General features: G+C 44.8%; 1 protein-coding gene across 1 annotated transcript; it reads right to left on the bottom strand.

Moving 5' to 3' along the window:
- Nucleotides 1–257: 257 nt before the first annotated feature.
- PPP1R36 (protein phosphatase 1 regulatory subunit 36) lies at nucleotides 258–15,410 on the bottom strand. Its single transcript, XM_072337866.1, has 11 exons — nucleotides 15,384–15,410; nucleotides 14,097–14,161; nucleotides 12,539–12,619; nucleotides 11,758–11,879; nucleotides 11,572–11,638; nucleotides 10,664–10,762; nucleotides 7,305–7,445; nucleotides 2,731–2,770; nucleotides 1,576–1,772; nucleotides 1,300–1,488; nucleotides 258–429 (listed from the first exon to the last, which is right to left on the bottom strand). Exons 1-11 carry the CDS (start codon nucleotides 15,408–15,410, stop codon nucleotides 258–260), a joined length of 1,200 nt encoding a protein of 399 aa, XP_072193967.1.
- Nucleotides 15,411–16,516: the final 1,106 nt, after the last annotated feature.

Here is a 16,516-nt window from a genome sequence, read left to right as displayed (position 1 = left end):
AGTTAAGGTAAAAGAGGAATAGTCAGTGACAGACCAGGAATTACAGTCCAGGTTTTCAGTCACCCATGCAGATACTTGTGTGTTAAACTATCCCACCTCTGATAAATGATTTTGGCTTTTTAAGCTGCAATTTCAAGATTATTTACTTAGCAACGTGAAACCATGGCACGCAACTTCTGCTAGTTGTTCTAGTTACAATCGCCTTCTGCCATGGCTCTTGAGAATACAGTGCTCTCTCTACTGCCTCTCTGGGGGCTTCACAGAGCTGATAAACTCGAATCTTTTGTCGGGACAAAGGAATGACTCCTTAGTTTCTCTTGTTCTTCTCTTTGTTCTTGTTCTTGGTCTTGTTCTTCCTCTTCCGTTGTCCCATCAGACTGGACCAAGAAGGAATTTAACTCACTGCAGTGAGCTCCAATGATGCCCACCCTGTTAGAAAACATGGTGTTAGTGCATTTGACACAATGAAGCAGAGGAAAACAGGAGAAAGAGAGAACAACTTGCAGTATTTCCCAATGAAAACCAGCAAAGAATGTTGCCTCCTTTAGCTGGACTGTGAATAACACATTCTGCAGAGATTATCTTCTCTGCTCCACGGACAAAGAACCACATATACACACAGCACCTCACACATCGTGTCATGTTTCTGCCTGGAGTGTGCAGGCACACAATACAGAATATGTATGTTGTCCAAGTCAAACTTAGCACTGGCTCAAAAGTTTGGCCCCATTGCACATCAATTACTGTGCAGAAATTACATACACAAGACTCTCAGCAGGTACCCAGGTTCAAAGGCATTCACAAAGCAATTACATGTGCATCTGTAGCAAACTTCATTTCTGGGGAAATATTGGATTCACCAGTCTTATGTTGTAGGTAGGTCTGAAGATTCTGTATATATGGTGCGTTCTTTGGGTTGCCAGAAAGTCTGGAAGATCCAGAAAATGAAGGCAGCTCACAAATAGAGGGAAAAGTAGAATTCCTCTTATATGGCACAATCAGGCTTGAATTTTTTTTGTTTTTATCTTAATCATTCAAAAAGGTCCTATTTCTATTGGCTTTCCCAATAATACTTTCCAGTTAACAAAGCAGTAGGGTGGACAGTAGTTACTTCAGTCAGTTAACAAAGAGTACCTCGCCTGCAAGTTTCAGGCTCACTGAAGCCTGTTCCCGTAGGCAAATTCCCAGCCACGGAATCATAGAGTTGTCCAATGGTTTCTCTCAAAGAGGAAGACTGAGCTGTCGGGCAGCCTCTCTAATAGCACTACGAATCTATTTATGTCAGGAAATATCCCTTACTTGGTAGAGAGCAATTCTGAGAAGTCTGGTAGGCAGTCACATGAGCAGGGCTGTGGGCCTCTGCCCCGACAGTAGTGGCTCTGGGAGCGGTATTGAGCACGCTCCTTCGGTAAGGGCAGCAGTGTGCTGAGCACAGGTGAGTGTTGGTGAACCATGCTGTTTATGGATGGATGCTTGGTATGGATTTGTCTTGAAAGAAAACAAACACAGATGTTATCTTAGTGTATTGGGACGGGGCAGGTTACCTAAGGGCTCATCAGTATGTCAAATGCGTACCTCTGATGTGGTAACCTCACTGCACTTGTATCAGTAGCCTGGTCACCTGCATTCTGCAAAGAAACATGGCTCCTGTCTCTGAAGGCCAGATTGAACATGTCGGAACAAAGGAGCCTGCCGATTTCTTCCCGAATCACTTGGAAGTGCTTCCGTCTGAACACAAGCCAAGTCAGGTAGCTGCAGAAGTTGTAGAAGCCCTAAATTGAAAACACGGATCCCATTTTTGCTGGGAAAAGGTTCAGAACCCCACAGCACGTCCCACAGTGCAGGATGGCACGACTCCACTAAAAGCCAGCAACTAGTCTGACATCAAACTTTAGCAGTGAAGATCTGAAAGCACCGGTTTCTTTAAAGGTACGGAGAGAAATGAGGCTAGAAACACAACTAGCTCAGAGGGATCTCACCTTGCTGAATCTGACCAGTTTAGTTTAGGTTCGCTGCTAGGAACTGAGGATCACCATCCAGTTTCCTTTAATAATCAATGGAAAGAGGCTGTTGGGATGAGTCATGCTGTGGGGCTTCTTATCACGCTCGTTTGTCCCAAGAGGCAACAATTCATCCCTGGCCTAGCTTTTCCTTGTGTGTATGACTGTCAGAGTAGCCTGAGGGCTTAGGCTGATAAGACAGCTATTGTTTGGGCAACTGGGGTTAGACAAGATGATTCCCACCCCAAATGACAGCATTTTGATCACAGAAAATATTACTAACAAATATGAACTCATTGCATCTTACCTTCATGTATCTGCTTGCTGATTAAATAAGAATATCTAGGTTATCACACCACTTTAACACTCGTGATCTGTGGCACCAGCTGAATCAACACCCAGAAAATCAAACCTCTACTGAGGTTCCTGAAAAGATGGTATCACTGGAACTACAGTGATTAGAATTAGCCCTTAATAATAATCCTTAGAATTCAATCCACAGTTCTCCTCTTTGAAGGAAAGTCTCCACAGTTTGAGAAATATAATTTGAGCCCTGGTGTTTTATATTCATTTATCAAAGCCCTGCTACATAGAGAGGCTCAGATTCCTCACTGGGCTGTGACTAAAAGGAAAGGAGCAGGCTGCCTGCAGCATTTGGATGTGCACGAGAGGGACATGGTCTGGGCTGACACTCAGTCAAAGTCTCCGTTTATCTTTCTATCTTTCTTACCTCAAAGAAGTTCCGATCTTTCTGCAAAGATGTTTTTCTCCTAAGGCAGTGAAAAAGAGCAACAAAATTAATAGCAGCCGTTGTCCTTTCAGTCCTCTGAACACAGCACTGAATACGATTCATGGGGCTACTGCCAAGCTGGCATTTCACCACAGCAGTAAGTTGTTGCTGGTAAATCCTCATTATGAGCATGCAGAGACCTACTGTCTAAGAGAACGACAGGACTTCTGCATTGCATCAGAAGTAGAAAATGCCAAATATTGTATGGCTCATTTAATTAAATCCAACAGAACAAAGCTGGATGTGAACAGCAGGCGAGGCTCCCCACTATGCTATCTAAACTGAGCCCTCTGCTTGGGCCTCTCAAAAATGGCCAGGACTGATCTAACCCAGTTCCCACTGAAGCATGTAGAAAACTTCCTGACATCACTGGCAGAGGAACAAGCAGAGTTACCACAAGTACAAAGCCAGGGCAATGCTGAGACAATATACTTCAAAAAAAAACAGAAAGAAAAACCCTGATGCATCTCCAAGAAGAAACGTAAAACGTACAAACATGACAAAGATCCTTTGTTAAAGAAGCTGCAGTTTGCCCAGAAGTCTGAAAGATATTCACACCACCCTCTTGTGCCTGGGGATTCTCATGGAAGGCCAAATGACTGTCCATCATGGAAACAGCCATCAAAGTGGAGGGTGATGCACACGTCCCAAAAGCCACTCCATTCTCCTGAAGTTAGCACAGCTCATCCCTGTGTAATGGAAAGCAGGTTTGCCAGCTTTCAGATCCCCACAGATCTGGTTCCACTCTGCCAGGTACAAGGGAGATCCTGCCTCTGTGCCAACTCACCAACTCCTGAAATGTCCCTCACCTTCCTGATGGCATCAGCTGTTCCATGCTCCTAGAACATACCCAGCTGCCATCACCCCAGCAACACTGCAGACCGTGAGGATAACACCTTTCAGCCCCAAATATCTGTTTACAATTTTCTGACTTTCATTGACAGGTATATTGATCAGGAGGACCGTGCATCTCCCTGCCTAGCTCCCAGCAGTCATACCTCTCCTGATGCTTCAGGTGAGAACCCAAACCCCTTCGTTGTGCAAGGGAAAAGAAACCCGAATCTTCAAGTGTGGGATGGCCGTTGGCTCAAGCAGATCTCCCAGATAACTTCAATGCTTTCGATTCCTTATAGATTCTCAAAAAGCTCAATATTCTGTCTTCAGAATACCAGAGCAGAGGAACATAATGCGACCCCAGCTTCTTAAACCTTAATGTAAAACTCTGCTTTACCTTTCAGCATTAGATAACTCATGCAGTGTCTTAGAGTCACTTCCCAGTTTAGCAGAGAAACCTACATGGAGGCCAGCAACAGAAACCAACACCGGTAATTAAAATCAAATAATGCTAGGGGGCCTCCACCCTTCTTTCCCCCAGTGCTTTATTCCCGCAGGTAAGGTATTAAGCTAAGAGAGCTGCTTGAAATAAAGTTTCCTAAGATAAGCATTGAGCTGGAAGGTACAGGTACCTCCCATGTCTAGGGCACAGTTGCTAATTACCTAGGAAAATACAGAAAGGGTTAGGAAAAACATCAAACTTGCATCAAGATTCAAGACAGGACTTGCAAGAAATACATGAAGGACTGAGCAAAGAACACCATGACTTCTAGAAATACAGTCATTTCTTGGAGCTGTTGGGGTGACAGAAGGATCTCAATGCATGGAAGAAGACGACTGCACAGCCAAGGACAGAAGTAAGCCTGGGGTTTGGATGTAAGAGGATAATGGCTTCAGATATCTACAGGAACCATCTTTCTATGCACGAGCACAGGGGGTAATGCTTCCTGTGCTACAACAGCTCCCTCGACTACAGCCGTGACTCTGAGTGTTCATGGATAAAGTCAGCTTCAGGGATCGGGAAGGGCTGACTCTGTGGCACTGATGGCTGCTGCTTTGGGAACGCTTTGTATTTTTCCCATTATGACAAATGCCCATAAGGAAGCTGGCACCACAAAAAGGTTGCGCAACCCCCATTAACTTAAAAGGAGAAAGCCAGACACACCTATTCCTTCCTCAGCGTTGGAGGCACAAAAGAACTAATGCTAACACACACAAATAACAGGTCTGGAGGGACTCTCTCAAATTCCAGTCTGGGAGGATATCAAACTCAGGGTTTAATGCTGCATTTTACAATTCATGTAAATGGTTACAATGAGGACGTCCTCCATCTCAGCTTCCTTTTTAAATTTTCAGAGAAAGACTTCACACGAAAAACCAATCATTGCATTTGAATACATGGAAGGGAAAACAGCTTCCCAGCATAGCATAAGATTTCTTTAATATGTTGCTATGGTGAATTACGTGAAGAAGCAAAAGCTTCAACGCCATGGTTGGGTTATAACAAAATATCGTGAATCTAGGAGTTATACATTACCAATAGATCCTCAGCTTTTAAATTTAAACACTTTTCAAGTTAAAAATCACCAAAGTAACCCTTGCCACAGTTTCCATCTTGACAAAGGACCTTTTTTTTATCCCAAACCGCGTGCACTGAGAAAACTCCTAATCTTCTTTTACAATTGAGAGCGTTAATCGGTTCTGTCCCTCAGCTCTTGTTTTTGGCAGTTCATGTAATGATGGTCTGGGAGGCTCCAGATAACATTTAAGGGTAAACTGAGTCAGCCTGGAAGGGTTTACATTTATGTAATTGCTGCATGGTATGAGAAGTGCTGCGTGTTGTGACATGCTCAGCATTAGCCTAACTCTGAAGTCCGCTGTAGTCAGCTACCACCACCCTGCTATGAGTAACTTTATGCAACACCTTACATTGCAAATGTGTTAAGACACAGCCCTTTTCTGGCTCTTTGTGTTTTTACAGCCCAGACTTCAGCGTCCCAAGCCACAGCCAGTCTCTAACCCACCACTGCAATGGAAATGCTAAAGAAGGCAGCTCCCTATTTCAGCTCTCTGCTCTCTTTCCCATGCTGCTGGGTTTGGTTCTCTTGTTTTGTTTGCCACTATACCTCTTTTCTCAGTCCTGCGTATTGCTGTCCACCAGACAATACAGTGAATAAACAGGCAGCAACGCTAACCAGCTGGGCATGCAGGACAGGCTGTTCTATCCAGCTGCATCCAGTCTTTGGATGCAAGCTGCTTTTTTTTGCACTAAGTTCCTTATACTGGGTCTCATAAGTGCAAGCATTTGGGCCACCGAATAGAAACAATGAATGCTGTCATGATGTTCCCTGTCCAGCCAACAGGAAGGTTAGTGGGATGTTCTACTCAGCAGCAATCTGGAAGCAGGCATTTGGTACACAACACTGTTGACAGGAATACCCTGTGAAATACCAGCGTGCCAGGATACAGAGAGAATGTGCTGTGCACTTTAGGGGTCCACTGATTTATGGCATGGGAGCCCTTTGGGGACAGCAGTCTCCAGCTCCTCTTTGCCTCCACCATGTAACCTCCTCTCCTGACTAGGAGGAAATCCAGGATCCTCCAATTGCAGACAACAGTGAGGCTGCCAGGAGCCACGCTGCAGGAAGGCAGGGAAGGGTTGCGACTCCTGTGGAGGACTGGCAGCAGTTTCACAGCAACTGATATTAGAAAAATGAGGCTGAAACTGCTCTGAGAGGATCTCGAGAGCCTGGGCTGTGCGGTGGCTACTGCCAATGAAAGGAATGATACATGGACACATTGTGTGTATCCATCGAGTCCTCATATTTTTAAATTCCCACTAAGACTTTCTGCCCCTCTCAGACCTTCTCTGGGTTTAAGGCATCTAGAGAGTTATTGGTCGCTGCCACTCCAAAAGAATCTATTCATCTTCCCTGCTTCCCTACACTTCTAACACCCATGGTCCCCAAGTGCAGCCTTTTCTTGTCTCTAGTCCCATCACTTGCTGCTCTTCAGGAGCATGTTCTCCTGCACTCGCTAACAGTCTTAGGCTCTCTGACTTGGCATAAACAGAAATTTATGCAGGGATCAATGGCAACCAGCAAGCACACAACTATTTTCTTTCATGGTTTAGTCAAAATGGCAGAGGTGAGATGCGTGGTTGGCATTGCTTTTTGCCCTGCTGGCTTTCACACTGAAGCCATCAAAAGTTTCCTGCTCTGTATACCTAACAAGGCTTCCGCATACCAGGGCCAGAACTTCACCATCTGGTATCCAGAACTCTGTTACAACTTGTTGTGTCAAATCAGTTGGCAACAGCTCATCTGAAACACTTCTGGAGTTAGTTACTAGCTAGAGCTGCAGGGCGATCAGTGCACATCTGTATCTCATAGAATCATAAGGGTTGGAAAGATCACTGGGACCATCCAGTCCAACCATCAGCCCACACCCGTGACCACTCCAGGCCGTGTCACTCAGTGCAACATCTACCCTCTTCTTGAAAACTCTGAGGGACAACAACTCCCTTTCTTCCCTGGGCAGCTTGTTCCAATACCTCATCAGACCTCAGAGTCCTCTCGTAACCCTTAGATTGACAAGAAGTACAGCCTTGGGCCAGCACAAAAGGGGCCTTGGGCTGCTGTGGCCCTTGACTTGTCACAGAAAATCATTTCTTAGCTTACTTTCTATGAGATGTGCAGCTCTGCCGTGCTGTGCCTCTCTCAAGGACAAGGTTACCATAAACCTTGGCAAGGTAAATCTTGGCCACCGCTAACTTCGCCAACACATCGTCCGTTTCGTTATTTTCCAGATAAATCACAGACCTGTTTAAAACAGAAAAAGAGAAAGAAAGAAAGGGTGACAATTCCTGAGAAGTAAGTACATTTTTCAAGCACACAAGCCAACACACCACATGACAACACCTTCACATTGCATCAAGGCCAAGTTCAGGAGCTTCCAGCACTGCTGGGACTGCCAGGCCTGGTGCTTGGACTCAGACAGCCTCTCTTGCCCTACGGAACTTGCAGGCTCCTCGCCTGCAGCTTTTTAGGCTGCTGTCTTTGATCTTGCATAGCTTATGAACCCCTTTTTGCAGCCTACATGAAAGCCCTAGAGGTGCATGGAGATGTCTCCAGGCATAGACTCTGCAATTGGGCAGCCTGGAGCAGTGGAGCTGGCTCATTCAGAGGCAGCACTTACTCGTCTTCAGAAAGGCACACAAAGCACTTTTGGGATGGCCTCTAAATAGGAACGGCTGACCCCACAAGCCTGTATTTGAAACCACTTCAGATCAAACGCTAAGGAAATGTCAAACCAAAGAGCTTTCTATTTCCCCTGCTTCCCCTGTAATCCACCCAGCTGTCTCCCAGTGCTGGGAGCACTGCAGGCCTAAAAGTTGCCAGCCTCCTTCCATGCTGGGGAGAGCTGTTTTATCTGTCCCTGATGGCCTCCAGCAGTAAAGCTTCCCACACAACCCACCTTTAATAATTAGGACAATTACTCTAGGCTTCTCAAGGATAATTGCTAATAAAATTCAGCAGATTTTCCTTAAAAAGACATGAAAGAAAGTAAGGGGGGAAAAAAAAACCACAGGACAGAAATAATAGTCTGTGTTCCATTCATGTCTTATTCACCACTGTTCAGCTTTTGTTCTTAGTTGCGTATTTCAGAGGTGAATGCTCTCAGGCTGTCTCCATTGAGGCAATGCTTCACGCCTGCTGCTTTGGAAAACTGGTTGGTTGCTTTTGAAGTTGGTTACAAGATCTTCCTGAACCTAAAATAAGCCAGGCAAACCTCAAGCTTGGATTTACAAAGAATCGGCATAGCATCAAGATCAGGTCACAAGAAGTTACAGGTATCCAGGTTCATGCTGGTTTTCTCCTACTGAAACTCCTGACATAAGAAAATGCAATGTGTGAAAGCAATGACTTCTTAAGTAAGGACAGTCTTAGATGAAGGTGGTCTTCTGCTTCAGGAGGTTAGTATGCAAGGTCTGTAAGAGCAGCTCAAGGACAGCACAGAGTCTGCTGTGTGGGAACATCAGGCTGCTAAAGGAGTAGGCAGGGCATCAAGCCCCATCTTCAAGTAGCCTGTCTGTCAGTTTAACTCTGAGCAAATTATAGGTGTCGCTAAGCAGATGCATGAAGGGGTACCAGTACGTCCTGCCTCCAGTCTGCCTCTGCCTGTGGCACATAGCCAGTAATACACAGGAAAGCAAAAAGCCTCTGAAATTAACTTACACCAAAAAAGAAGGGGGAGGGATTTTTCTTCCTGAACAGACAACTTGCAACAGCCCTGAGCATGGGATTTATGTGGGATGGGTACAGGAAAGCAAATGGCTGTGCAGTCTTCCTTCACATCCTCTCTCAAATACATAAGCATATCACATACCAAAGGATTCTTATCGTAAGTGTAATTTTCTGTCATTATGGTTCTATTACGTGGCTATAAAATTCCCTTCACAAGCTCACAGAGATCCATCTTCAGAAAAAAAAGCAGTTTTCTCCCTTGCTCCCACCACTTCCTAGTAAAAGACCTCCAGAACTAGTAAAAGACTCCAGAACTAGTAAAAGACTCCAGAACTTTACTGCACAGAAGGCAGGGCCTCTTACATTCGATTTGAAATACAACATATACTGAGTTCAGAATTGGACCAGGTGGATAAGGGGCGAAATAGGAAGCCTTGGACACAGCAAAGCTGCAGTGTCAGAAAGTCCTTCACATCTGCTCCTCCGTGTCAGCTTAGGTGCAAGAACAATTAAGGATAACCCTCAACATTAAGTAAGATCTAAATATGCCTTTTGTCACTTTATTTTCCTTCTCTGTATTTATGCTTTGATAGATCAATATCCTGACCTTTGCATGGTAAATATCTCTTCTTGAGCTTCTCTGATGTTACACTACACGCAAGCAATCCTGGCAAGCAAGCCACTTCCCTTCAGGGGAGGAAATGAATCTCAATAAAGCAGTATTGCAGAATATCCCTTTGGGATGCTCAGAGCTCTTACATGTTTCCCACAAAAAGTCAGCAGTCACTCTGGGAGCACTGTACACCGTAACACAGCAAAAAGTGTCTTCTGGCAGAGATTATCCAGGGTTTATAGCTGGTAGCTGCCAGTCACAGCCCCTTTGACCCAAGAAATACAAACCACGTTGCAATTGGTCCAAAATCCTCTTTGCTGGAGTCTGTTTCTGTATTTTCCATGCCAGCTGATGACACGAGCCATGTTGAGACGTCATGGCCAATGCAGGGTCTTCCTCATCCTCACGGACATAAGACTTTTGTGTATGAAACTATGTTGATAATTTTCTTTATGTATGAATTATTCTTTGCACAGGAAATGGAACAAATTAGTTCCTCAGGGGCAGCAGTCCTCCAACAGTCTTCATTACTTGTGAAGTACACAATTATTGAGTGCTCTAATGAATTGATCAATCCATTCTCTGAGACTATCAAAGAGTCCAGCAAATCATTAAAGTTTATTATAATCACAGTTTGTAGCTTTGTAACACTTTCACCCAGGACACAATATTACCCTTTAACGCAGCAGCTCCTCAGCTGTTCCTCTGGCATCCCCACTTCCACTTTGCAAGGTAGCAAATGTGGTCACACACCCTTACTTGGGAACTGCTTGCCTAGCAGATATTTCTCATGTTGTAACACGTTTCTAGCACTGAAGAAGCATCTGAACCATGCTATGCAAAGTAGTTAGAAATGAATTCAATGTGACCCACGGCACAAATTAACACCCAGCGAACTCAGCTGTGCTTTGTGGGTGCTTCTGCAAGCAGAAAGGACTGGATGCTAATGCTGTTACTGGGAAATGTGATTTGGGGGATGGTGATTCGATCCAGGGCACACAAAGGTTTGGGTAATAGTAATGACTAGTTCAGATGTCCTGGGAGAGCATAGAAGCCAAAAGGGTGAGAGGCATAACTCATATGCAGAATCCCACTGAACCCTCTGTAAAAACTGTCCTATGAGTCTGGATTTGCTGGGGCAAATTCTGGGTACGTACATCCCTGACATCCTAATACTCACACAAGCAAGGATTGGGTTTTCTTTTCCAGGGTAATTTTTTCCAGGTAAAAAGACATGTAGAAAAGCAGGGCCATGAGGAACTCGTCCAGTTTCTTATTCCTAAATAAAAGGTAGAAATGTCACTGGTAAGTCTGCAGCACCAGATTAGTATGAAAAAGAGCAAAGACTCTGCTCAAGGGCCTGCATTATACTGAGCAACCCCCTGTGCAGTTGAGAGCCATTCACAGCAAGCACTCCATAACAGTAAGACTTTGGAGGCCAAGAAGCACACTGAGCCATGGATCGAATTAGATAGTGCCATGTTTACATCCTCCAAGTATGTTTTGTGCAGCATTCTCATTCACAGGAAATGGGGATAATTAAGATCCCCCTCCCCTTCCCAAAGGACAGTATGGCTGAGACTCAAGATATACAGGTACATTCCTACAACAAAGGCAGTGCAGCCACTGCCTAGCCCTGGTGATCTCAGAGGTACACCCTTAAGACAGCACTCTGCTGACTGCCTCCTTGCTTTCAGCATGTGGGGAAGTAACGCAGATAAATACCAGCAGCAACCAATGAGCTCTGCATTCTGGCTGGAACAGCAGCAGCACAAGCAGGTAGCTCAGATGCCCCACTGTTAGGCCCTCCTGGTGCAGGCAGTGTGGTGGATGCTTTGCCAAACACTAAACTGAACTTAGGCTAAGATGAATAACAGCATTCGGATATTTAGGCCCAAGGTCTTGGCTTCCTTTCTCTAACAGAGTGGAACCCTTTCAAGCAAAAGGTAGGATTATTTTTCTGCTCATCGAGGAGAAAATGTATTTGCTTCCCAGTAATACCCAGAGAAGAGATCTGAAACTACACAGGATAGTCCCCCCGTGCCCTGATGCACACACAGTTCTCAAAACAAATTCTAAATGACGTACCCCATAACTGCTGCAAATGGGAGCATGCGATGAGAGTCATTTTCTTCTCTCAAAAGGAAAACGAGATCTGAAAACAAGGAGCAAATAAAAAAGAGTAATAATAGCTCCTCCAAAAATTGCTCAGTGGTAGTAGAAATACTTCTATGGGCAATGCCTTGCTGATGCAGGAGGCCAACCATTACTCACATTTGACATCATCCAGTGTGACATATTCATGTTTTATCCACTTTGACAGCATGTGAATTTTTTCCTCATTGTCAGGCAGCCTTTTTTCAGGGAGCGTAGCACTGCATTCGTCTTGGAAAATGCTGGTAGTTGACCAATATACAGTATTTAAGGACACTGTTAATTCCAGTCACAGAACAGTCACATTATCTACCTGGTAGGTTATTGCATTCCATTTTACAGAGCTGGGCAGTTAAATGTGTTTGGCTGATACCCCAAAATAATGTTCAACTATTATAACCACAAAGCAGCCTGGGATTGTTGGGAGAAACAGGACATGTCACCTCCAAGGTTGCTTCTGAATTTGCCCTTTTAGTTGCTAATATAATAAATTGCAACTATATTATTTAGATCAAAGATGTTTTAAGTAATGGATGAAAGTCGGCCACACCGTGTTGTGAATCTATAAAATTAATAATAACACTTTAATCTTTGAAGTGCCTTACAAAGGTGAATTAATTACCTCACAATACTCGCTAGAGCAGATGAGAATTATTACCTCGTTTTGAGAGACCTGAATGCCTTTACCAAAGTCACAGCAGGCTACTGCCTGAGCTTGGCATTCAGCACAAGGCATGTCTGGCCCTGTTTCTCTGCTCAGACCACTCATCCGCCCTGCTGAAATGGCAGGTGGCTCCTGCTTCACCTGTTGTGTTCAGACATGATCCTCCTACAAGTGATGAAATATTCCCACCCTAATAATTGTGTTCCTTCTTAATCTAGCTTAGTGGAATTGAAATACCTCTTTAATGTCTTGACGCATATTTCCTGAAAGTGAGTGTTTCTTTCTTCCTTAAGGTTTTCCTCAGCTGCTGGACTGGAGCTGAAATAGAGTATGAGAATGCACTAGTGTGAATTTATGTTTCTAACAGCAGGACAAAGAGGTCAGCTCACCACGGTACAAAAACACACGGGTATTTCATCTTCTAATGGATGCAAAGAAAACATCTGAGTTGTGGTGAGGCCCATATGAGACATTGTTTTTAAGAACACAGAAGCACAGAGTAAGCAAAGGTCCTTCTGCTGTCTCCTGTATCACATAAACCCTTCAAGTCACCTGTGTCTCAAGTGGCTTTACCATCTTGGTCCTAACAACACCAGTGAATGGGAACCTTCTTTTGATTTCCATCTGAACCTTATTCATGGTAGGTTAATGTACATATATGCTCCTGACCTTCATGTCTATTAGTACTTTATCTTTGTGCAGGAAAACAGAAGAGTGTTTTGTCTCAGGAATGACATATTTTACATGCAAAATGTAAAGCTTTTCTTTGGGACTACAAATGGCAGAGGCAGCAAACATGGCTGGGGAATTCATTCCTGCCCCAGCGAGCACCATACCGAGCCAGCTGCATTCCCAAACCCATCAGACAAGCTGGTTAGAGCTGCTGAGAATCAGACCACAAAAGGCACCTGCATCAGCCTGTTGTCAGGGAACGAGTGAGTAGCCCAGCTCTATTGTGACCAAGGCTTGGAAACTGCCAGTATAGGAGGGAGGTGGCAGCAGGAGCCACACTGCCTGCCCTGCACATGAGAAGGGAGGAGGGGAGGACGTAGCTTTTGCCTAGTGGTTAAATGTATGGAAATATTTCAGGCCAGGTTAAGTCTTGATCCTGAGCTGCCACAGAAACGCAAAGCACAGATACGTGCACTCTCCTGCAGAGCTGTGGTTTCCCAAAAGCTTTGCAGTCCCTCAGTGCTCACTGCCATGCATCAGCCTGCAGACCTCCACCTCTCGTTGCCCTGGAGGCAATCTGGCCCCTGCTGTCAGCACTGCTGCTCCAGCACATGGTTTCAGGCACAAGGCAGGACTTGCACACGCTTTTGGCAATCCCTTGGAAGTAGATTCATCTTGACAGCAGTACAGAGTAAATACCTACTTCTGTTTTTCTCCATTAATGGGATAAATGTAATAGAATCATAGAATCGTTGAGGTTGGAAAAGGCCACTAAAATCATCTTGTCCAACCATCGACCCATCACCACCATGCCCACTACACCTTGTCCCTCTGCTACACCTTCCCTTTCCTTGCAGACCTCCAGGGATGGTGACTCAGTATCACAGAGTAACAATTACAAGCTCCAGGCTCAATAAAGAAAAACATCTACAGAATCATAGGATCGCTGAGGTTGGACAAGACCTCTAAGATCATTCAATCCAACCATAATATATATGCGTATAAACATATAGATTCGTCCTGCAGTTGATTTTCAGGCAAAACATTACACTCTGATTTTACCTTACATGGAGCTGCTGAACCTTAAGCCTGCGTAATTTGAAACTGAACATCATTCTTTTACCTCGCAAATTCGAGTGTGTTAGTGTCATCTTTCCAGTACCACAGGCCTGAAGTTAGTTTTATCGTCTGCAAGGAAACAGCACACAGGTTAATTGTCATAAGCACTGTGCTCTTGTTCTCAGCCCAGCTCAGTGAAATATTTATAACACAAGCACCGTGCATGTCATCCATTGTATATCTTTCTTAAGTTTGCTATTCACTCAGATGTTGACAGTGAATTAGCTAAACAGAAGATCTCTTAGATTAAAGGTTGCCAGCCTAAGAAAGCAAAAAGGCATCTGTCCTCCTCTGTGTCTTTCAGGTTGTGAATAAATCACTGCAAGTTGGCTAAGGAACATCAGTTCTTTGCTTGCCAGTGAATTAATAAAGGCTGAGAGATCAAATGTAGTCACGGATTAAACAAACCATCAGTTTTATTTGTTTTTGATATTATTTATGTAATTGCAGTGACTAAGCAGCAGCAGAAAGGAAGCCTTTGTTTAAAAATGGGACGGGTTATGCACTTTGCTGATGTTCTGAGAACTTTAAATAAACACCAGAGAGAATCTTAAGGGAACGCTGAAGCAAACCGCCAGTGACAGGATCTTACAGTATCCATACAGAACCAAAAACCTCCTGGAAACAAATGAGATGGATTAGTCCCCTTCTTAACTAACAAGAAAGGCCTGCAAACCCTCAGCTGGTACTTGCAGGTCATCTTTCAAGTAAAATGCATCTTGTTGCTGAAGTCCGTCTGCCAACAAACTTAAACCAGGTGAAACAAGAAGGCTTTCAGTGACTTTCCACCTGGTGCCATTCCGACAGCAACAAGAGTCTCTGATTCTTGCTCAGTCTAATTTGGTAGTAGAGCACCAACACAAGTTCATGTCAGCAGCCAGCAGCCCTCGCAATGGTTAGACTGTGGAGATGAATATTAGGAAACGGTGGCTCTAATCCTTTGACAAAGAGCAGTAACTTAAACTTGTCAGTCCTAGTCTTCATCTCCAGCTTTCTAATACTGGCTTACAATTTTCAGCTGAAAAGGACCATGCAAATGCAATACCTTTACATTATACACAGGGGATCATGAACTCACAGAGGAAAAATGAACAGCGGGGTGGCTTGGCAGAGCAACACTTAACCACAGCCACCCAGGCAGGAGGGAATACCAGGCCTGTGTCTATAACACAGCTTGGTGCTCACTGACATGGCTGAAAGATGGCCCCGTGGCTGCCCCACAGCCCATGAAGTCCACTGCTACAGAGCAAGATACAGGCAGCAGCAATGTGGAGCCAGCAAGGGGACTCACCGAGGTCAGGGTGCCTGTCTGCAGCATGGTTGGGCATGCAGGTGGCCCTGTTTACAGCAGTATCCTGGAAACACTGTCCGTCCCCTGGGAGCCACGGAACCCAGCACACACAGTCTCCTCCAGCTCGGAGACTTGTGGCCCATGCACTTGGGGACATGCACGCTGCTCCTTCCCACCTCTGCCCAGCAGCCTCCCTGGGAATCTTCTTTGCCGAAACAGGGAAAATAAGTGTTTTCTGGGCAGTTAATGAATGTCACTCATTTGGGCCTTGCTCTTGTTTCCCTCTGAAGGTAGGGAGCTGCAGAGGTGCTCCTAGTCACAGACACAAGATGGGCAGCAGTTCACAGCCAGTACAGGCACTGTTGTCTGTACAACACTGTCCGTGTTAAACACATTTTAGCTTGGAATTTTTGAGATATCAGAGCATATCTACAGAGTCACAGGTCTCCTGTGACGTGTCGCAAATCTCTGTGCAAATAGTCTGCTCGTGGTTTGTGAGTTCCCCTGGAAATAATTCCCATAAGCTCAGGCAGGTTAAGGTCGTGGGTTTGAGGGTGGATTTGTGATGTTTGGGATGCTTTGAAGCATCACCGTTCAAGCAGAAATCTCTCTTACAGGTCATTCACAGTGGAACAGTATCACTGTGTACAGCTGGTACTGCTTGGATTGCACCCCAAACCCGTACAAGTTTTGTTGACAAAAGCACTCCCTGCCAGAAGAAGTCAAGTCAAGAGAAGGATGAGGTTTTGTGTCACAGCTAAGCCAGCCTAATAGCTAACTGTTGATGGAAGAGGCATTCTTCCCCTTGTCCAGCTTTTACCACCATTGATCTCTGTTGATTCTTTATCTTCGCCATCCCCATAGCAAGGCAGTTCCCTAAACTGTCAAAACAGAAACCCAGCAAAAACAAACGAGATGCTTTCTGCTGAGTTAGCGCTCCATGTCGGTTCAGTGGTGGGTCAGAGAGGGGCCAGAGGCAATACCGATCAAGATGAAGCAATGGGAGAGGATCACACCTTTCAGCAGAGCCCTTCAGCTAAAAACAGACACAGTCTAGAAAACTGCACTTTGAAGCTATGAAAATACCCGATCTAAGACTTTTAGACAAGTCAGCTCAGAAAGGCTGAAAGAAT

Source organism: Excalfactoria chinensis, chromosome 5 (assembly GCF_039878825.1).
Source record: "Excalfactoria chinensis isolate bCotChi1 chromosome 5, bCotChi1.hap2, whole genome shotgun sequence".
In the NCBI taxonomy this organism is placed as follows: domain Eukaryota; kingdom Metazoa; phylum Chordata; class Aves; order Galliformes; family Phasianidae; genus Excalfactoria; species Excalfactoria chinensis.
This window is presented reverse-complemented; position numbering and strand designations above follow the sequence as displayed.

Coding starts and splice junctions, on each gene's coding strand:
- PPP1R36 (XM_072337866.1), bottom strand. CDS start 15,410: ATGCTGCAGACAGGCACCCTGACCTCG. Junction 2,771..7,304: donor AGCTGCACATCTCATAGAAA/GTAAGCTAAGAA, acceptor TCACTGCCTTAG/GAGAAAAACATCTTTGCAGA. Junction 1,773..2,730: donor AAGATCGGAACTTCTTTGAG/GTAAGAAAGATA, acceptor TTTTCAATTTAG/GGCTTCTACAACTTCTGCAG.